General features: G+C 41.0%; 1 protein-coding gene across 8 annotated transcripts in view; it reads left to right on the top strand.

Moving 5' to 3' along the window:
* EPHB6 (EPH receptor B6) overlaps window positions 1–22,063 on the top strand; it is a 57,910-nt gene that overhangs the window by 7,613 nt on the left and 28,234 nt on the right. For 6 of the 8 annotated variants that reach the window (XM_065676085.1, XM_065676082.1, XM_065676084.1 and 3 more), the window contains 3 exons: window positions 3,654–3,751; window positions 10,521–10,739; window positions 21,458–21,522. In XM_065676085.1, coding sequence (XP_065532157.1) covers window positions 10,646–10,739; window positions 21,458–21,522 — 159 coding nt within the window. In that variant the 5' untranslated portion in view covers window positions 3,654–3,751; window positions 10,521–10,645. Of the gene's footprint in view, window positions 1–3,653; window positions 3,752–10,520; window positions 10,740–16,627; window positions 16,701–21,457; window positions 21,523–22,063 lie in introns of those variants that run through there. The other 2 variants (XM_065676088.1, XM_065676089.1) reach the window with 2 other exon arrangements.

The raw sequence follows: 22,063 nt of genomic DNA, 5'->3' as shown, positions 1-22,063 counted from the left end.
GAGGCTCACGAAAAGCAACAGAAGTGACTACATGGAATTTTTGACGTGCTGTTGGAAAGAACTAGCTTAATGATGGCTGAGAAGTGGTTGCTCTGGAGTATCTGTACCACCTGGGAGACTATTGACAGAATCCTAGGTGATGTGGCTGAAGTAAAAGAGCTGGCCAAAATTGCCCAAAATATAAATGATTTCAGGTTCATCATTAAGGCATATTTTCTTTCAGCAAGGGTCTAGGTAGATTGTAGGAGGTAGTGGAAGCCTTATTGTTTATAGAAAAGCTTAAAGGAATAAACAGACAAAACTCCTTCAGTTGACTGGGGACTGTGGGCCAGGTGTTGTCTAAATAAAGATGCCCATTCCCCTCTTAGTTTCTCCTATTACAGTCTTAACAGCAACTGGGAGAAGGACTACCTTACTGACAGAAAATATGTCTTGGTTCTGCTGTGTTACAGCAATGTCTAGTTGGTATCCAAGGAAAGGGTGTGTTGTACTTGCTACATTTTAAGTGTAATCCTTTGCTTTGGAAGTTGGGAATGGCTGTAACAAGAGGAGTAAGCCCCAGCATCGACACTGAAATATAAATAAGCCTGTGAGGCACAGAGGAGGCAGGATGAGCTCTGAGATTTATATGTTATTGTTTTCCTCTCTGGCATGAAAAATAATACAAACATGCATTAGAAAGAGATGCTATGAGCCTGAAATATGCTTCTATTATATATCCTTCTTGTAACCTGCTTGGCCTTCCATTTTCCTGTTAAGACTTCTTTCTGTTCTACTGAAGTATTAGTGGCACATAATGTTCCTATTTCCTGAGGCTGGAAACAACAAACTGGAAATGCAGGATGGAGGAGGAGGAGGGAAGGAGCTGAGAATAGAACTGGCCGCTCTGCAGGCTTTGCCAGTAACAAGTTCAAACGTTTAATGGGGCTCTCTAAACCCACTTTCACTACACATGGGCTCCCTATGGTGCTTCAGCTAGTTGTTCCACCCAGTCATTTCCTTTCAGGTCATCTCTCTGCAGCCTTGATCTCACTTTTCTTTAAGCTGCCATTTCTGCCTCACTGTTCTCTCAACTGTCTCCTAGACGAGCACCAATTTTGGGCAGTCTGATACCCAAAATCAAAGCCAGAGGCTGGTCTGAACATTGAACCAGCATGAATCATTCATGTTGTCCTCTACATGTCCTCCACAATGATTTCTCCATATGTCCTTGACAAGTTGTAAAGAAACTTAAAGACCAAGTCAGATGTTTCTGAGTTTGAATAGGCTCCTCATATTCTCTGTTCCTATTGCTCAGTTCAGTCATTTCATCAATGAGACCAAGCTAAGAGGGAGGGAGAGCAGGTCTGAATGAAGATTATGGATTTAAAAACTAGAACTGAAGAGAGAGAAACTGCAGAAATCATCTATTTTCTTAAAGTATTCCCCGAATAAATTCTAGGTCTAATAGTTCCTGTTTCTGCATTTGTACTGTGCCTTGAGAGATTGCTAGCTAGGAGATTGTGGCTCCCTAACTGTTTGTTACTGCACAGTGCAGTAACACCTCCTGTAAAAATTGGTAGGACTACAGTATAGTATAGTGTTGGGGTGCAGTTCTGTGGAGCATGATCAGTGCAGGATTATTCTGTAGGGATTTAGTGTCTAACATGAACAAGAGACTCAAAGTAATGGTGGAACAGGCAGAATTCCCATATAGCAAACAGTGGTTGCATAAGGATGAAAAACTGTGTACTAGAAGTCTTCTCAGAGCCATTTTCTTCATAGCTTCCTAGTTTTGTGCGTGTATTTCCACATCAAACACTCTAATTTACATGCTGGAGCTAAAGCTTGTGTATTTTGTAGCCTGTTGGTGCAGTCAGTAAAATTTAAGGGAATTGTCTTGACTGGAGATAATTTCTTATTCCCGCTTCCATTCAGGCAAGATTTTATGTTACAGGCCTCTGTTATGAACTTGAAAACTGGTATTTGCAATAGGTGTGGGGTGGAAGCTAAAGTGGTAGTCAGCTGCATGGAGTAGAGCTGGGGGAGGAGGTCTGGACAGCAGACCAGGGCAATTAGCAAGTCAGTGAAGTGATTATGCTTCAGTGCTTTTCTGCCTTATTTTACCAAGCACTATTTCGTTGCTTCTCTTAACAGGAGTAAAAGCAGTGATGATAAATAGTAATAATAATGATGCTAATAATTAAATAATTTTAAAGTAGCTTCTATCTGCAGATGCATGCAGCAGACAATTTGAGAACCAAGTTCTATGATGGCCTGAGGCTGTGAAACTGATTAAAATGGGGGGAAAAAAGTAGTTATAATTAACCCTTATGTCATGAAGCACATTCTCTGAAAACCTCTCTGAAAGTTGCCTCCTTGAAGCCAGAAGAGAGGTTAATAAAAAGAGGAGCACTGAAATGAAGATGGTTTAATATTACTAGTTCCTTCTGTGGTCTGTTTTGAAATGTCTGTTTCTGTCGTGGAATGAAAGGCAACTTCAAAATGCAGGGAATTCCCAAAGAAGAGGAATGTTATCTTTTAATTGACTGTCAGTGATGCCGTGATAAGTTTGGATGCTGTGAATAGGAATAGCATGCATTTTTTGCTTATGCTAAACATTCCTTACTGTAAAACCCCCATAAAGTCAAAAGCAAAATTTGAGGTGAAGGCAATAAGTTCATTTTTACAAAAAATGATTATTTACTGCAGCTGAAGAAAAGCTTAATCCTCACTAAAGGGCTTTGCAAACTTTGGTCCAAAGAGCAGTTTAAGAAAAGTATTCTCAGTTTGGTTTTTGCTCCGTATGTATGTTTTGAGTGGTTTTGCATAGATCTTAGTTCATACATTTCTAGACATGCCCTGTAAGGCTACATTCTTAATTCAAAATGGGAAACAACAGTAGTATAGAACATCCCTTTTTTTAGGCTTATCTGCATCTTTTGTAAGCCACTGTCACTTTTACACCCATGCAACACTTTGGGCCCTTGATATGCTGATGCTTTCAGAGAACTGGTGAGGAAGGGTTATTTGTTCGATTTGTGGCCATTGCTAACACTGTGATTGGCCCCTTCATCATTTTCCATCCATCAGCAACCAGAACTTGGTACGTAATAAAACTTGAGATTAAAAAGAAGCAAGATCAGCATTGCTGAGTAGATGAGAATATGATTTTAGGGACATTCTCTTTCACATCACACATCCTTTGGTTTAATACTGTTTGTGAAAAAGTTCTATTTCCCTTTTCTTTTTAAATGCCAAAATACGATGCATCTTTTTCCTTGTTGTTTTCAAACTTGTTCTGTCATAAAATGACTGTGAAATTTGACGTGTTTACTCAAACTGAGCTGTAGCAAATTGTACTGGTGAAGGAAACGTCAATTTTCAAACAATTCTTATTACCACAGCTGTTTTTCACATAGAAGGGAAAGTGTGTCCATCTTCAGGGATACTTGAGTCCAATCCCCTAACCATAAAGTTCTGTTCTCAACATTTTAGAAATATAGCCTTTTACAGAGTGCTTGCAAAAGATTTTCTTCTGTGCCCTAGAACTTGTAAAAGACCTATTTTTATCCTCTCTTAAGCCTTACGTCTTCCTTTTGTACAGATAAAAGTATACTTGTTAAAGATAAATCATACTTGAAGTTGAAAACATCGTGTTTATTTCCACATAGGTAGAAGTGCATTGCAAGGATCTGTGCGGAGTTGTACTGAGAGAAGTGTCCTGAGAACTTGCATTAAAATTTATGAGAGCACAGTGAAACCATAACCGGTAAGTACAGCTATCTTCTCTTTCCATCAAAGATGAGAAATGTGATGGGCATCTGCTGATTCTTTTCTTTCTCTCTTCTTTATTTACTCCCTTATTTACTGTATGAAAATTCAGTGGGAGTAATTTCTGTATCGCTGCAATTCGTGTTATTTTTAGGAGAGTTTCTATCAGGCAGATGATGGATAACATACACAACAATGCATTCATTCTATAATGTTATTAATATTCTAGAGCGGGGTTTTGCTTCCAGGTGTTAACATTAAAAACTTGAGTCTAATTACCAATGTTTCTTTGAAAGGTACATGAATCACTATAGAAATTGCCAACTAAGTCAGATCTTGTGAGGTGGGAAGAGTTTTTATTCAGGAGCTTTGTTGTATTTGATGTGCATGTAAGTCAAGTACCTGACAAGCATGTGGGAGAAAGAATCTGTATCTTTAATCATGAACCCTGAACCATCATGGGAGGGTGCTGAGAGAGTTTGTGGAAACATGGAGCAGCAGCAGTGAATGAATCTTGCTTAGGAAGAAAAAGTAGGGTCACAAGCAAAGCTGTGAGCTTTCTCTAGCCAAGTGTACGTGTCATGGAAGAGAAGCACTGTGGTTGTCTAAGGAAATGCTAACGTGGCCACTTGTATGGGTTGAAAGACAGCACACAGGCTCGGAATCTCCCCAGATACCTTTAGGATGTACCTAAGGAGTCATTCAGAGGGGGTTGCTTAGCTGTCCATCACTCCTTTTTTTTTGATCAGTGCAGATCTTAGCTACCCACTGAAGATGATTCAGCTCAGTCCACTGACTGTAGAGTGATTACGCTTCTAATCTGGGCACGGTATCTGAGCCTCAAGGGCTTAAAAAAAATCATCTCTTCCCTTCAAGGGCTGTGGAAGTTCTTAACTTGTATCCCACCAGGAAATGCATAATCAGAGCATGGAAGATCATCTTCAAGACTCCTGTTGTTTCCATGGTAAACAAGGAAATAAATAGCTTTCTTTGGAGAGCATTCAAAAATCAGCCTTTGGATTGTCATTGTAAATCCCAAAAGACACAGACACAACCCTATTTAGATGATCTGTAAGAAACAAATGATCAGGCTGGCTAGAGGAAATCTTTTATGACATATGCTGTTGAGAAATAATTCCTGTGAGGTTATACATTAACACCTATAGCATTTATCTCCAAATTAAATTAATAAACTGAATGGGCTGTAAAAAGATCCTCAAGGCTTTGTTACAATTTCCACTCTCAGATAGTTTTAAGATACTTTGGAGTCATTCAAAATAATCTCAGAGAGTGACAGAGGACAGAAGGGTATTCAGCAACTATTGAAATGATTTCTATATTTAATTGAGTGTTTCTCTGCGCTGCTATATATGCACCAGTGATAAATTCTTTTAAAAAGCACATAACTCCATAATATTAAAATCCTGAGCGATAAATGGTGTGTCACTCTCTCCCCATTCCCTTTCTATTTGGGTCTGTAGAAAGATTTCTATGAATACCAGTTATTGTAATTATTGTCTAGGAAAGGTAGGCAGTGTTATGTCATGTTCAAAGAGTTGCACAGGCATTGAGTGACAGTTCTTCACAGCAGTATTACAACATTTCCCTGCCCATGGCAGGGGGGTTGGAACTAGATGATGTTAAGGTCCTTTCCAGCCGTAACTATTCTATGATTTATCCTAGTGGCCATAGCTGCAAAGGCACCTCAGTGGTGAAGGAGCAATTGTAGGAGAGAACTGGGGGGAAAGGAGGAGGTAAGGCCTCTTCCTCAGTGTATAACACTGTCATGGTTCCCTGTTTATCACAAGTGGAGTAAAGTATTAATTCCACTTTTTGTGCTCTGCCTAAATGTGATGAATTGGTGTGCAGTACAAATTAATAGGAATTACAGTTTATTGACTATGCCAGATGTTATACTCATTTATCTTTTTAATGCTTCTCGCTGAGAGGTAATATTAAGCTGTTAGGAGTCATAGTGCAAAATGTGCAAGAAGTGGAAAGGCTGTGCCTGCAAAGGTACATCATTCTTCCCTGCCCTGAAGAACTGTTGAGGTGCATTCATTTTGATCTAGATGCTGTGTGTGGGAAGCAAGTATGACAAATTTTAGGGAAATCTGTTGAATTGAGTGTTGCAGAGGGAAGCTATACCCATATAATGATTTCTGGGGTGAAATAGGCCTAGAGGACTCAATTGAAGGAGGAAGAAGCATTGTTCCAATGAGAGAAAAGAAGGTGATTTGGAAAAGTTCTTGCAACGATTAAGAGGAATAGAAAGAGTAAAAATCCGGCATTTGTATAATTTCAGCTTCAATTAGTAGAAGAATTTTAAATAGATAGAAGTACTTTCTTGCACAAGGATAGGTATCTTTTCAAATCTGTTGCAAGGTCAAAACAAGGATTAAATAAGTTCCTATAAAGATACTGAAGAGAATGGATTGGGGTATATGCTCTAACAACTCTACTTTTGTATTTGTGGATGTTGGAGGAATAGTGAGGGAGTGGACCACATAGATGCCTAGCTTGCAAGCTGTCCCCAAATAGCACCTCCTCCTGCACTGAAGACACAGAGAAAATGTGGGTTAGATGGACATTGATCTGCTTCAGTGTTCTTTCATGTGTTTTGAAAAGTAGCTTGCACTAAAGCACACATACTTGTTACTCTTTTGACTTGCACATTCAAAACCACAGCAAGTGTTTTTCCAGTAAGGAAGGCTCTCGGGAACTCTTGATTAAGAATTGTCAATTTTATGTTGTGTTGACAGTCCCATTGTTTCCATTGGCCTCTGTGCCTCCTGGGAATACTTGGACCAGCACTAGAGTTGGGGATTTCTTCAAAGTAGTGCAGGATGGAGCAATCTCCTTGCAGTGGATCAAGCTCCTGTCAGCATTTAGGGAATAGAATATTGCAACTACCCTTAGGTCTTGTGTAGGAGTTAGGGGCTATGGCACTAGTTCCTCCTGCTCCCTCTGCTTTGCTCTGATTTCACAGAACTCAAATGAACAGCTACATTTCATTCATGGAGAAAAAGAAACTGTCAGGCCCTCATCTCTTCGCCAGGAGGCTTGTGCAGTCCCCAAGCAAACTAGCTTTATTCTTAATCCTAAACGCCTAATTTCTGCTCTGAACCTGGACAGGTGCATTGTTCAGATGAAAGCTTTACTGCTATTTGATGTCAGATTCTGCAGTGTTGAATCGAAAGGATTAGAAAGCAAGGGGTTTTCTTTAAAGCTTAGGTCCAGCAGAACCTATGACCAGCAGAGAATGAATATCGTTTGTGTAGTTGTCACTGTTCTTGATCAGTCTCGGGGTGTCAGCAAACCCAGAAGAAGAATACTCAATCCGTTCCAAGGAGATCCCTCTTAGATTTGCCATGTGCGTTACCACCTCCATCAAGACTGAAGACCTAAGCCATTGCAGTACCCTGAGTGACTACACAAACCTAGGAGCTTCCTTTCTAATAAAAACAAATGCACTGATGGAAGAGAATTTCAAATCAATGCTTGACCCATTTAGCAACACTAGTGCCCTGTGGCTCTTAAGGTGTCGTCATTGACAATGCTTGAATTTTGAGGGAATCCTGTATTTGTATATGGAAACCACTGCAGGGGTACTGGTTGCATGAAATACTTCATGTTGGCCACAGTTTACATGCAAGATGAGCACATTGCAGTGCGCTTTGTGACAGAAATCTCTCAAGCACAGACCTGTACAAGTGTCTTTTGTCTTAGTAAACATGGGAGCACTATCACTATCTGTTTTGTAGCACTGAGCATCATTTGCCTGGAGCCTGTACTAAAGTGTTCCCACTTCAGAAAAAGTGAGAAATCACAGCATTGGCTTGGTCTGGTGAGAAGAAACAGGCTTAAACACTGCCAGTTAAGCCAGGCATACTGTGTTTCACATTCAAGGCTTTCCAGCTGACACAGTTTGTGTTTGCAGTGTTGTGTACAAGAAGCCTTGAGATGCTAGGCGAAAGCTGACACTTCTATTGAGATATAGAACAAGAAGAGCAAGGGAGATCCTGAAGGTATGTATATGTAGGGAAGAAAAAACAGATCCCAGTAGTGGTTCAGCACTGGACCAGATGCCCAAAGCAGCTGAGGAATCTCCATGCTTGGAGATGTTCAAACTCACCTTGAAAATCTTCCTGAGGAATTCTTCTCCCCCGCTGGTTGCTCAGCTAAGAAACCAGGGGTTTTGGAAATACTGGTGATGATTGTATTCATCGCTCTTATTGGGATCTTGAACATAATTACATGTTGGTAATCCAGATACCACAGTGATGGTGCCAAACAACCATGATAGCATTGGTGAATAATGTAAGATATCCTGGAAACTTCCATCTCTCATCTCATGGATACTAAAGCAAAGGCAATATATAAATGGTCTTTTCTGACTGCTTGGGATCTTCACTGTTTTATAGTGTCGAATCATTGAAAAACATTTGAATCCTCGGGACCTGTCATGCTTTTCAAATACTGTATGATTTTCAGGACTTGCAGAGAGTTTGAGATCATTCTACTAGCCAAGGAAGTATATACACAAAAACTGGTTTAGAATCCTTTATGGAAGGATTAGCATAAGACGGATTGACAGCTGGATAGCAAGTTTGGTGTAGCTGGAGGAGGGAGAGCTTGAGAAAGGTCATTTAAGGAAGCTTGTTGAAGGATCCTGTGCATGGAAGGTGTATTACTTTGCAGTAGGATTTGAAGGAGAATGGGGGATGGAGTATTCTGTAGCAAGGAGAAATCTGTCTGGAACCGGTTTTGGAAGAAGTAACAAGCAGAGAAGGCCATGGAAAGGTGCTTGTGTGGACAAGAGAAGAGGGTGGTTTAAAAGTTGGGATGGTTTGAGGTTTCTGTTTAAGTAGTTGGGTGTAGGGAAGAAATAGTAGGAGAACTGAAGAATGAAAGATGAGTGTCTTTGGGTGTAGTCAGATTCTGCATACATCAAGTGCTGGGGGGAAGGGCCGGGCAATTTAGGGTTTGGTACTCTTTAATTCAGAGAGGCTGGTACTTCCCTCCTACTCTCCCTTAAATGCTTCCATAATGTTCTCCTCTACCCTTCATGATGGAGTAAGCATTTTTCACTGAGGTGTGGAAGAGGCAGAACCAAAAAGACAAAAATAAAGATTTACCTTTTTTAACTGTTAAATCAAACCCAGCTTTTTGGTTTCGCCACAGTTCCTTTCAATGAAAAACAGGTTTCCAGTGTAATTCAGACAAATGCTGTATGATGCCTCCTGAAGAGCAGTACAAAATCACTGGGATACAGGGTCTGCCAGGGTAGGCCGAACAGATGTTGTTAAGAGAAAAGCACAAGTGGGATGGAAGGAGAACAGTTGGTTTTCTTGGAGCCAGAAATGGTTTTGTGTCTGCTTCTTGGTAGTAGGGGTTTTTAGTTCTGTTTTGTGGTGGCAAACTGATTTCTACCTTGCTTATTATCCAGTAATTCCAAGATGTTAGCTTAAGATCCAACAGCCAGGGCATATTTGGGTTCTGTTTCCTTCTCTGCCATTCTCCCATTTAATCTTCATTTTTCCTCAGTCGTACTTAACTGATTTTATTTTTCCCTTTCCTCATAAATAATGAATCAAAACTTTTGCTTCTTTTGGAGGTCCCTTTAGTTTTCTTACATTTTAGTGATGCCCACGGTGCCTTTGATTCATCTGTGTTTGGTGCTTTATCTTCTCATTAGGGGCAGTGTAAGAGGGAAGTATTCCATCCTGTCCAGTGATCTCTTCCCCTCTTTAGTAAAGCAAATAAGATTGCATTCCATTGCCTATTCTCTGCTTTTTAGTCCTCTGTGCCGACCTTGCTAAATTCCCCATTGCTAGGTTTTCAGATAATTGCAGCGAGGCTGCCCCTTTTAATTACAACTCTTTTCTCCCCTATTTCAGCCCAGTTATTGAGCCATTTCTCCATATTGCCCGAGATATTTTTCTTTCTCCTTAGCTACGCTTCACTGTCTCACTGAAGACATTGAAGTGTTTTCAATGCTCTGCACTAAGGGAACCTAAAGAAACAATACATACTGGCTTTTTGCATGTAACCTACATATTACCATGCTGTTTGTCTGCTGGGCTGAGAATTTGGCATATGGAGCCAGAAATACCTTGCTTGATCTAATGCAGTGCTGGATTAGGCTACACACTGCTCCCTGACTGTGAGATAAGCCTATATGTCAGTTTGTCACCTATGATGTATTAACAGGAATAAAACCTGTCCAGCTTCAATAGTGTTGTACAGTCATATGCTTAAAGGGACAAACGCCTGCATCTGAAATGCAATTACAATTGTGTTAGCAGTGCAGATTTGTATTGTCATAAATGGCAGAAACTCCTGTCATGGCTACTGCCCTGCAGATCCTGAAAAGGCAAAGTGCAAATTATAAGAGACAGAATTTGGAAAGCATACAGGGGAAATTGAATGAAGACTTTCCAAGAGACATTGCCAAACATGCGAAGGGTCAGGGCTCAATTAAGAATACAGCCTATACCATGGAACAAATTAACACTGATCATTGAACTCCACTCTCACTGATGCCTTGAATATATCAAAATCTGTGTGTACTGACAGTGTACAAAACAACTGGGACTGAAGTCTTGAGGGGTGGGAGGGTGTAGGTGTATAGTAAATACTGTTCTGGGCTACTGTTTTTCACCTGTATCTTGGAAGTAGTGAACGATGGAGTGGGTGAAAGAAACCTGCCAGTTCTGTATTATTGTGACCTGATTTCTCTTTCCACCCTTTGTTTTGTTAACCAGTATTTCTGTGTGAAGGACTCTGTGCTTTGATTTGGGAAGATATTAAAACACTCCAAGAAATCTCTGGCCACTTCAAGTCCGTGGTGTGTGTTTTTTGGAGATGGTGGTATCTACACAGAGTCTTCATGGATTCTAATGCTGGCATCAGCTCAAGAAGAGTGGCAGGAATGGGTTCACTCTGGATGGTCTGCTGTTTTCATCTAGTAACTTCACTAGAAGGTAAGAACAAATTTTGTGTAATGCAACAACTCAACAGCAATTTCTCTAGAGACAAAAGTGTGCTCGCCAATGTGCTTATCCTCTTCCAGATGAGCATTGGGCACATGACTTCCTGTTGGATGGTTGATCGCTGTCTCATGAGATGTAAAAAGACAGAAGTATTGTTTCTAGTGGGACAGGCAAACAGTCTTATGAAGGACCATTAGTGAACATTTTTACTAGCTATCTTAGAAGATTTAGCAGCAAATATTTTTTTATTGCCCTGGGAATAAGTTCCTTGTTTATGCTTTCATGTATTTGATTCCTGTTCTTGCACCATGTTCGTTCTCTGAAACAGTCTCTTGATGTTTATGCTGTTCTACAGGGCAGCATTTGGTGGGCTGAAGTGAGGATTTTTTGTCTCTGCCATCTGAATAACTGACCTCATGTATATATTTATATGGAGAGAATGCTTTGCGTTAACAAGAAGAGGCAGTTTGTGTTCAACCAGCAGAGGAGAAGAGGGAGAGAGCAGTGAAGACAGGGTAGAAAAAAGGTGGACAGGGAAAAAGAGAGGCCAAGAAAATGGGAGGAGAAAGAAGACATTATAGGAGGGAGGGTGATGAGAACAAGATGTAAAATGAGAACTGCAGGAGAGAGTTAGAGAAGGGCAGAGGTACTGTAAACAATCCTCTTGTTTGTTCCAAGAAATACCCTTGCAGCTACATGTGCTCAGTGAACTGCACTGTTTTGTGGTGAATGTTCATCTCTTGCATATGTGAAAGCCTCTGAAAAAGGAGAGGAGGGAGAGGGAATCAAAGAGAGACAAGGAAGGGAAGACCTTCCCTAGAGGAAGGGAAAGGGGCATAGTGTGAGATCTAAGAAAAAGAAGGTGGAGATTGGGAAGATGATGATGAAGAGGAAAGCTTTTTAAAGCATCCTTTTCTCTTAGTAGGAAGGGAATGAAGGGGGAAGTTCAGAGAGGATATAATTGACGTAATATATTACAAATTCTTAAATCTCTGCAACACTGTTAATTGCTGATTTAAGAGTGATTTTATAAAGCACTATGTTATTCCTTAGAGTAACTGGTAGAGGAATATAGATAGAAAAGGGAGGAAAAATGTCCATTCTCTGCATATATGAAGTAACTCAGTGATGCCTATAGGAACTGACATTTTTGGAATTCAGTGATCACTCGTGTAAGTGTGTGGAGTTTAGAAAACACTGTGATACAGCTTCATAGATCACATGGTTGGATTACCTGCATTAAAATATGACGGCAAAATTCCGCCTATGGAGATGAAGCAGTAAAGGCACCCAATGAGCTGAATTTTGACTCTTAATTCAGAGTCAGGGAAGTCAGCACCTTGCATTATGACTGTACTACATGGTCCTATGATTGAACTCTAAGGTTAATTTGCATCTCAGAGGTAAGTATTTTTGTTGTGGTCAAGAGACAAAGAAGGATTATGCATTGAGGATGGAAAGTCTGATGATAACTATGTAGAAGGCTTTGCTTTAATACAGAGTTATCCATAAGGAATCAAAAAGGCCTGTGGCCATTTTGTCGACTCATTATTATATACAGTAGAAACTTTAAACTCATGTTTCAGATATAAGTTGCAAAATATAGGTAATATCCACTTTGGTCTTTAGTTTTTGCAAGGTTTCATGTAAGTTTTAGGTGGTGTCTGAAATGTGTCTTGCCTCTAACTGAAGAAGCTTGAAAATCAATCAAGATAATTTTTCTTTGAAGTGTTTCTCAGCCATTTGAGTTAGATTTAAACAGTCTGAAAGTAAATCATTTTTTATCTCAAACTAAGCTTTGTTTGAAATTTTCTAATGGGAAAAACAGTGTTGTTAAAACCTTAATGTAAATTGTTAAGAATAGAAGGAGAAGCTGTAGAAAGGGGAAGAAAAATACTGAAAGTATTCAAATCATTGTTCTGTACATCATGAAGAGAGTAAATGCTTTTTATGTAGAATGCTTTTCAGATATAAGGAAGGCAGTACCCTTTTGCAGGACCTAATGGGACTTAAAACACCTTCATGACTCAGAAGTAAAGTTCTTGTAAGCAATTAAAAATGTTTTTCTGGTTGCTGTTGTTGTTGATGCATTAAAAGGAATTAGGCTGAACTAATTTGGTACAGATTTAGTATTTGGACACACTGATTTCACTAGGAATGACCATGTCTGCCCAGAGTTTTCCAGAGATGATTTTTAGACTAGAAAAAAAACTTCATGGGAAGCATGAGGGAAAACTGTTTTGCAAATAGAAGACATTTGTAAGCATATTAGTTTGGCTATGAACATAGAATCATAGAGTAGTTAGGGTTGGAAAGGACCTTAAGATCATCCAGTTCCAACCCCCCTGCCATTGGCAGGGACACCTCACACTAAACCATGTCACCCAGGATTCCATTCAGCCTGGCCTTGAACACTGCCAGGGATGGAACATTCACAACTAATAAAAGGAAACGAGACTGCACAAAAGTTTTTCCTTAAGATTACATTTCCCAGTGTTTATGGCTCTGCAAGAGTTTTTGAGGTTTTAGTTTTGGAAGCATTATTTGTGAGCTACATGCTGGGTGAAAAAATCGGGGTTTTTTTGTCCTCTTTCTGAAAAATATGTATAACAATACACAGAAATTTTAGTTCTGTGAGTATCTATATCTGTACTGTAATTACAGCATACAGTTTTATCATTTTTGTAGGTTCCTTCCTGATTGTGAATGTTAGTGATGCATAGAATTGAAGAATGCCTGATGGGCTACAGTCAAAGTAGCTGAAAGCAAGTGATGACTTGCTAATGAAATAGTTCTTACTAGGGCACAGAGCTGCATATTGGTTTTGCTTTGACTGAGTTATAAATGTTTACAGCTGTAAACACAAGCAGGGTTCATTTTGCCGAACTCATTAGTTACGTTCCAGAGGAATGATGTGTTCTGCATGTGAGAGACTGCATTTATTCCACAAGAAACTCTCCAGCCTGCAGGGTGGCTGGGCAGCCTTTCCAAACATCTTCCACAAGTTCAAGATAGAGGATAACTCTTCTGCTTAGGGAGAAACTTCTTGCATTAAAAGGGTCTCCTTGGCAAAAGGGAGTACACAAGGAAAACATTGTGAGGACAGGCATTCTTATTTCATTGGTTCCCCTATTCTTTTCTGTGAACTGGTTGTTGTCTTGGGTTCCTGAAAATAATGTATTGATTGCTCAAATTGGCTTGACTTTGAAGTGGAGGAAAACCATATCATTAAATATCCTCAAAGGTAATCTTCAGCGTGGAAAATACTATTGCCTTTTGTTTTGTTATATACAAAGAAACATTTAAATGGATGTTCTTCTACTTCAAGAGGGAAAAAAAAAGGTAAAATTCTCTCTTTACTTCAGTTGCTTGTGATTCACATTAAATATTAAAATCCTAGCAAAGATTTTCTGTTATATTTTCCCCAGTTCTTTCCTGGCACTTCCCTGCATGCCAAAATCTTTGCCACATGCTTGGAAAGCCCAGGACAGAGGAATCTCCTGTTGTAGACATTCAGAAGGTGAATGGGACTGGGCTGGTGTGCAGTTTATTTGAAAGGGGAGGAGTATCTGAGTTATTTCATCGGTCAGTCTCAATTGCTCCACTTGATTAGTTTTCTTCCAGAGTAGATTACACTGTAGTCCCTGTGCTAGGATATCCCCATTCCCTGGTATGTACCATAACCCTGTGTTGAAGCTGTTCACAAGCTGCAGGCTTGACATCAGCAGAGGAATTAGTGCATCAAGCTAATTTTGGCAAATTTCCCTAAAGCTTTAACAAAAGAGTAGAAGAGGTAAAGAGAAAAATACAGTCATTCACAAAGCTTAAAAGCTGTGCCACCTGGCAAATAGCTGTGTATTTCCATATCCTAGCCCATTTGGCTGTCGTTTCTGTCTTTCACAGATGGCACGTAACTCCTGATTGCAGTGTGAGAATTCCTCCATGTGGATGACAACTTTGATGTTCTGACAATGTCAACATTTTGATCTGACATAGCGAGTGGTTAAAAAACACTGTATTTCATGGAACTCACTAAATATGTATCCCACTGGCCCCAAAGAGCTTTTTTTATTAATTGCTTATGAGTGCTTGTGAGAAGTAATACAGGAACATTCATTGCAGGAATATCTTTCACAGTATAGATTTATCCAAGAAAAAAAATCAAACTCATTTGTCTTATTGTAGGATGGTTTTGTACATATCCTCTTATATTAGGAGGCTTATTTTATAACTCTATAGCTTGTGTTTCATGTTAAGTCATAGCTGACTTTCAGTAAATATCAGCAATCTTTGAGTAGATATGAACAAGTGGGATTTTTGGTCTATGTTTGTTTGGTTTTTTACTTGTTTCATCAACTAATTCTTTGAAAATAAAATACTTGTTACAGTTGCATGTCACTAGCCACTTACTTCATCACAACAACTGCTTAGTTTTGGCAGTTCTAGTGTATTCAAGGCTTCCCAAAGGTTTCACTGTGTTCTGTCTCCAAGTGATAGCCCCCATACATATAAATATGTTTGTTCATCTGTTTGATAAAAGGCTCCTCTCCCCACACTCAAAGGAGCACAGAGGAACAGTGAAAGGCATGAGAACCTGAGTAACTTAGTAGAGAAATAAGCACCCTGACCTAGCTTCTCCAGGGACTGTCACAGGAGTGTGATCTGCCCATTGTGTGAGAATGAAACCCATTAAGATAAGTCAGTGGAAGTGCTCTCTGAAGCACCTTGCAGAATGAGGGGTATTACTGCCAAGAGGGGCATGGGACTTACCTGATGTAGGGAAGATCATTTGGGGCTTCTGCAAAACTTCCCTCCCATTTAGAGAAGGAAGTGTAGGTGGTGAAAGGGAGGGATCCAAGTGGTTTGGGGGAGGATTGAGTGTGAGAAAATAGAGAAATAATGGCCTGGTCATGTGTAAACAGGCTGTTGGTCAGTATGCCTGCCAGGCTTTGACCTGCGCCTGATCACCACAGTCTGTCCTATCTTCTTAAATTCAATATTTCACCATTTACCTAGGTGAGGGGGTTTTATTTTCTGTGTATATGTCTATATGGTGTTCAAATGACAGCATCCAGAGAGGCTGGAATGGGTGAAAATCAAGTGCCAGGAACTCAAGTTGGACCACAGGCCACAGGATCAGTGCATCCGTGATGCCAGCATCTGGAGTGAGCAAGCTTATATGAGTGAGTCTGCTATCTCTAGCAAATATCAAGCCAGACTAGCTGTTTAGTACAGTAAATGGGTTGGGAAGTCAGGGAGGACTAGAGAGACCTGTTTGTTTGTGTGTGTGTCTGTAAGCAAGACAGCTGGAGGAGTTATCTACTAAAGGGATCAGGAGGTCCAGGGGTACCTGAAGTTCTGGGGTTCCCAGAGAGTCTTGTCTGTATATTGTGTGTCTCTGTGCAAATGGAGAAAAGACAATCCAAGGGCCAGATCCTGGGTAGGCTGAGTGTTCAAGACCAGTTACTGGAAGTATCTATAGTGCGTGTGCTTGAGCATGTGTTTGTATGCGTAAGTGGGGTTCTGTGGAGTAGGGCAGCACTACAACAACTGCCTGTGAACCTTGGAGGCTTTCATGTCCCAAGTGTCAGCAACCTAGGAGGAGAATCCACGGCCACCTACTGGGTAGGCTGCATGCCTAAAGCCAGTTGGTAAAGGATCCATAGTGTGCCTGTGTGTGAATTGATGTATCAGTGAGTGAGGGTGTCTGAAGCTAGGAACAGGAGTGGGGCTGCAAGCTTCACGTGCTTATACGTGCAGGTGCCAGGAAATGGGGAGACCACAGATCCAGAGGTCAGCTACTGGAGACCAAATGTTTAAGAACAGCTGTTGCAGGGTTCCATATTATATATAAATGCATATATATTTCCCACTAACAGACCTTCACACTGACCAGTCAGAAAGGGGAGCAGGATGAAACCCTTGGTGGTGCTGTTTCTGTTTGCATGACTGGTGAGTGTTTCTGTGTTGATCTTTGTAGCTAGCTGTATATGTGCAGTGCCTGCATGTGTTTGTGTGTGTGTGCCTATTGGGATTACCCACTCAACCTTGCTATTGGTTGGACCTGGGGACGTGGAGTTACAGCAGCCTTGCTTATGTGAGGTTACTGGATTTAGCAACCCCTAAAAATATTTTTGTACAAGCCCAGAGAACGCTTTCTCTTTAGGCCCTTTTAGAGAGCATTTACAATCTTCCTACTTCTTCGTGTTCAAGGCATGATCATATAAGGCAGAACAAATCTAGTAATATTTCAGTTCTTTTCAAGAAGTCTGTTAAGCCAGAGAGCTTTGCTGCTTGGGGCATACAGCTGCATAGCAAAGCAGTGTCTCTGAATGTTACCTTTTACCCTACAGCCGTTTGCTTTGTCTACCAATGTACATGAACACCCGGATACATTCAGAATTCAACTGGACAAAGCCTTGTGAAATATACTGTAATTTAGCCTGGTCTTGAGAGGGCTGTTGATCAAGATGACCTCTATACCTCCCTTCCAGCTGGTTTCATTCTGTGATTCTATGGTGTGGTCATTCTTAGCCCCAGCTTCATTATCCCAGAGGTAAAGGGATTCTTCCACTGTCTTCTCAGTATCAACTTATTTTTTTTCAGTGTCTATGGTTTGCCTAGTCTTGGGTTGTATAATTTCGTATTGCACCACTCCACTGTTGAGCCACTGAGGGCAAGTGTTCTTCGATCCAGAAAGCTGGCCATCTCTGCAATCCAAAAAGCTGTTAGAACATGTCTGCCTACATGAAGGTTGTGCAAGGGTCAATCATCTCTGGATGAATTGTCATTCACTTGCATCAGGGAACATTTTGCCTGTAACACAAGCACTGAGCTGTCTTGCTTGAAAGCATTGGCTAATCAAAATCTGAAAATCATTGACATGCCTATTCTGAACAGCCTGATCTGTGAAAGCAACTTCCAGCCTCTGCCCACTTGATCTTGATGTTGACACTATAGTACAGTGTAGCCCAAGAGGTTGGTTTGTGGTGGTAGGTATAGACTGGTATTAGCGTAAGTCTTTGGGATTTTTATTTCACCTTTTCTGGGCTGCCAAGAACAAAGGACACTGAAATGACAGTGCTGTTAATTCTGAATTTTGTTTGAAGAGTGTAATGAATCCACTAGACTCTTCCATAAAAAAATGTGTGTTTTTTAGTTCAGGGAAGAGAAATAAAGGAGGATGTTTCATCAGCTACTTTTTTCTTCTTTGAACTAAAATAAGTCTAGTAAGAAATTGGAATCTCAGTCTTCAAAAAATACGAGATTAAAGCAGGAATCAAAGAACTGTCATAATTTCATGTGTTTAAAAGCCTCCAGATTACTCAGATGCCTTAATTATTCTTTATTTTTAATCCAGAGTGGAATATTGTTCTGTTGATACCCTGAGGTCACCTCAAATCAGTTGTACACAGCAGCATCATGGACTGGCCTGGGCCTGGGCCTGATCTGGTCTTGCAAGACCCTTGGTTTTGAGCAGCATAGAAAAGGTGTAAGCCATTTTTCTTCCAGGTTGGTAAATTCAGCTGAACAGATCATTGCTACCTGCACTTTAGAGCACCAGAATACTGGTCTCGCGCAGCACAGTGAGGATGTGGAATGCTACATCAACACTAATAATGTGGCAAAGTGGAGGCTCATACCTGTACACTGCTATATAGTCATTCTTATAGTTAAATTATTAGCACAGTCATGGGTTTGGCCCGTGCCAACTAACCTTATCCTAAACAGTGCCTAGGCAGAGGTTAGGGTGAACCAAGGACCATTTCTGAGAGATGGTATGGATGCAGCCATGCACTTCTGTGGGGTTGGAGTTTTTAGCCATGTGGATGTAAACCATAGTGCGCCTGTTGTCCTCAGAATTAGAAAGCAGTCTAACAGCTTGTTAGGTGTATGAGTGTACATGCAGCTAAGTGTGAATGGGGATCTGATTCAAGGCACGCAGCCGGTACAAGAGGGAGAAAAAGAAGAAAAGTATTGAGGGACTTTTGACAGTAAGTCACCGAATAAGATTTATGCCCATAACATTCTTGTGTGCTTTTCTTGGTTTGCTAATGCTTTCTAACTGAATTTACCTACTGTGAGAGGGACAGTTCTGTCTGTTTCAGGCTGCCTGTGTCTGTTCATCTGTGAAATACTCATGTGCTTGATAAAGATTACCTTGCCCAGTGATGAGAAGCCATCTCAAAAATGTACATCCTGCTAATTGTGGCAAAGCCCAGGCTGTTGAGAAGTGTTTTCTATTTTCTCTCTTCTTTCCTTTCAAACTTTTTATCTGGCTTTCCATGCCCTGGTTAACATTGTTTTGCTTTGGCTTCGAGCTTCCATGGGATAGTTGCATTATACTTTGTTACATGGGAGAGCCAGACCTGATTGGAAAAAAAGTTCTTTCTTTAATCAAAAATGACCTTATACATTATTCCAGCATATCAAAGCCAGGTCTGGGAACTCAGTGGCACAGTACTGACATAATGGAGTGCTCCCCCTGTGCCAGACTGTGCGATTGAGACAGTAGTGTGCATGGGGGAATGCCAAGTCCCTCTGCTGCCAGGACAGCCTAGGGGAAGATTATGCCTCAAGGAGCATTGGCCTTTCACAGATGTTCTGGTGCTCAGAGGAGGCACTTGAGCTGAAATATCCAAGGGTACCAAACTGCTCAGCATTTCCTGAGGCCTGTTAGGTGAAGGGAGTTGTGCTGTAGCCTTAACCAGTAGCTCTTTCCAGCTCTGGCAAAGTATCCAGCCCAGGTGTTTTGCGCTTTTAAAGTGGGGAACTGCATCAGCTCTTCACAAAGGTCTAAGAAATAAATGATCTCCTGTAGGAATGTAGGGAGCATCAGTCTGGGGGCGTCAATGAAGCCTAAGGTCTGGATAAACTTGCTCACTTGATCATGTCTGTTTTAGGATGAGTCTGATCTTTCCTTTACACTGATAAATGTGGAGCGAATCCCCAGGAGCACTGACAGGGATAGTGAAGTCAGCAATCCATAATTTGGAAATAGAAAATATTGAGGATCTCTCCTGCGTAAGACATAGACAATCATATAATTAAACCTGTGCAAGGGGAATAATGAATCCTGTTTGTAAATAAGCTGGATGTTCCTGTTGAGGTTTAGGGGTTTTTGTGTTTGTTTTGGGGGACTTTTTTAAACAAAGCAACAAGATAGAAAAAAAAATAAGCAAATAAAAGAGACTTTTCAGAGTTGTAAGGAAAAGCAGTTGATTTGTTCAGTATCTATCAACACAAGTAAATACCTATTGGATGGAGTCATTCTTATGCATAGCATAGTATAGCATGCGCTGTCTTTGTCCCTGAACAGGAAACAGCATCTCCAAGAGCACTCAAGGTTAGTATCTGCCTGTCATGGTTTAACCCCAGCCTAAGCAGCTGCTGGTTCACTCTTTTCCCTCCCCACAGTGGGATGGGGAAGAGAACTGGGAAAAGAAGTAAAGCCAGTGGGTTGAATAAGAACAGTTTAATAGTTGAAGTACAACATAATACTAATAATGAAAAGGGAGTAACAAGGAGAGAGAGAGAGAAAACTGAAAGTGGGAGGGAACAAAACCGAAACAAAAAACCACAGACAGACAACTGTGATGCTCAATACACTTGCTCAGCACCAGCTGACCCCCAATACTCAGCCCAACCTAACCACTGATTGCTCCCTTCTGGGTAACTCCCCCCATATTTATATAGTGGGCATGCCTTGCTGTGGTATGGAATACCCCCTTGGCTAGTTTGGGTCGGGTGCCCTGTCTCAGCTTCCCATCCTCCTCCTCACTGCAGAGCATGAGACTGAAAAGTCCTTGATCAGGGTAAGTGCTACTGAGCAACAACTAAACCATCAGTGTGTTATCAGTGTTATTGCCAGATAAAGCCAGACCACAGCCCTCTATCAGCTGCTGGGAAGAAAAGTAGCTCACTGGACACTGTCTCCAGTGGTAGAGTCAGTAACAATGGAAATGCAGACTAGTCATGGGAATAAATTAGGCCTGTGAAGTTCTGCATGTACCCTACTCCTGAGCAGTACAGTGCAAGAGACTATTTAATACTGATTTTCTGATAAAACTGGGACTCGTACACAGGTTTGCAGCCTAATTAATGCCCAGCTCCAGAACAAGGTGAATCCATTACAGGATCAACTAGGTCATCATCCTAAACTCCCACAGAATTTGGTTCCAGAGTTTTAAACAAAAGTGTCTTGCTTTGTGTCCATATTTACACCTGTAAATAAAATGAGCAACCATGGTCCTGAGAAGACTGGCATGCATTCATACAGTTCATCTCTCTGTCTCACCCTTTTCTTTCCCCAGAGAGGGTGGCCCCATCTGTACTGCTTGTTATGATAACTCTGCTCTGTGCTGTCAGTGTGCTTATGCTTTGCCTGGGGAAGTTTTCACGTGGCCAGAATATTGCAATGCAACCTGCTAACAATGAGTTAGCATGATTTTGTGCCCTGTACCTCTGCCCCTGTCTTGGGCCTGCTTAGTTTACTGGTATGGATGTAGCCTGTTGTATCTCAAAACATGAAGGTACATTCTGGGTGTGTGGAAGCCCTCTACAAGATGTGGGTTTGGGTTGGGTTCTGGGTTGTTTTTTTTTCAGAGATAATCTTATGAGAGGTAAATAGGGTTTTAGCCTGACTTGGAAAAGCACAAAGTACTTGTTTGTTTGGCTCTCTATTTATTTATTTATTTAAATATAAACAGAAATACTTCTGGATACAACTAGAGAGACCTCAGAGATCGGCTGGACCACCCACCCTTCTGATGGGGTAAGCACTTCCTTTGTGCTCTACTTGACTTCATATGTGCGGGGAAGGCGTGCATGCATCTGATGAAGAACGGCAAACGGGAGCCAGTGAAATGTGTTTAGTGGATTTTGTACACATGAACAATTTGAACATGGTATGTGGTGCAAAACCGGATAGGAGGATACAGGGTGGGATGCTATTGCCACCTCACGGTTTCCTTGCTCACGGAAATTGCTGTCGAAGCCAGAGCCCTTCCACGCATTCATGGGGTGCTCGGTCTGGTCCCCTGGGTGATGCTGTTCTCTGTCTCTAGCTCCTTGAAGAGCCCTAGCTAAATTCCATCTTTGAAGTCTGTGAAGCAGGAAGGCAGGGGTAGATTGATGCTGCCGTAGGTTCCTGATCCTCGTGGAATGATGCGGTGAAGTCTGTGTGGCCTTCTCTGTAGGTAGGGTTGTTTAATGCTCTTCTGGGGGACATATCTGCTTTGCAGAGTTTTGCTATGACTGGTAATTAGTAGTGTGGGTATCAGTGATCAGTCAAATTGTGCAGTACCAGGCCATTT

This window comes from Lathamus discolor, chromosome 4 (assembly GCF_037157495.1).
Source record: "Lathamus discolor isolate bLatDis1 chromosome 4, bLatDis1.hap1, whole genome shotgun sequence".
Taxonomy (NCBI): domain Eukaryota; kingdom Metazoa; phylum Chordata; class Aves; order Psittaciformes; family Psittacidae; genus Lathamus; species Lathamus discolor.
This window is presented reverse-complemented; position numbering and strand designations above follow the sequence as displayed.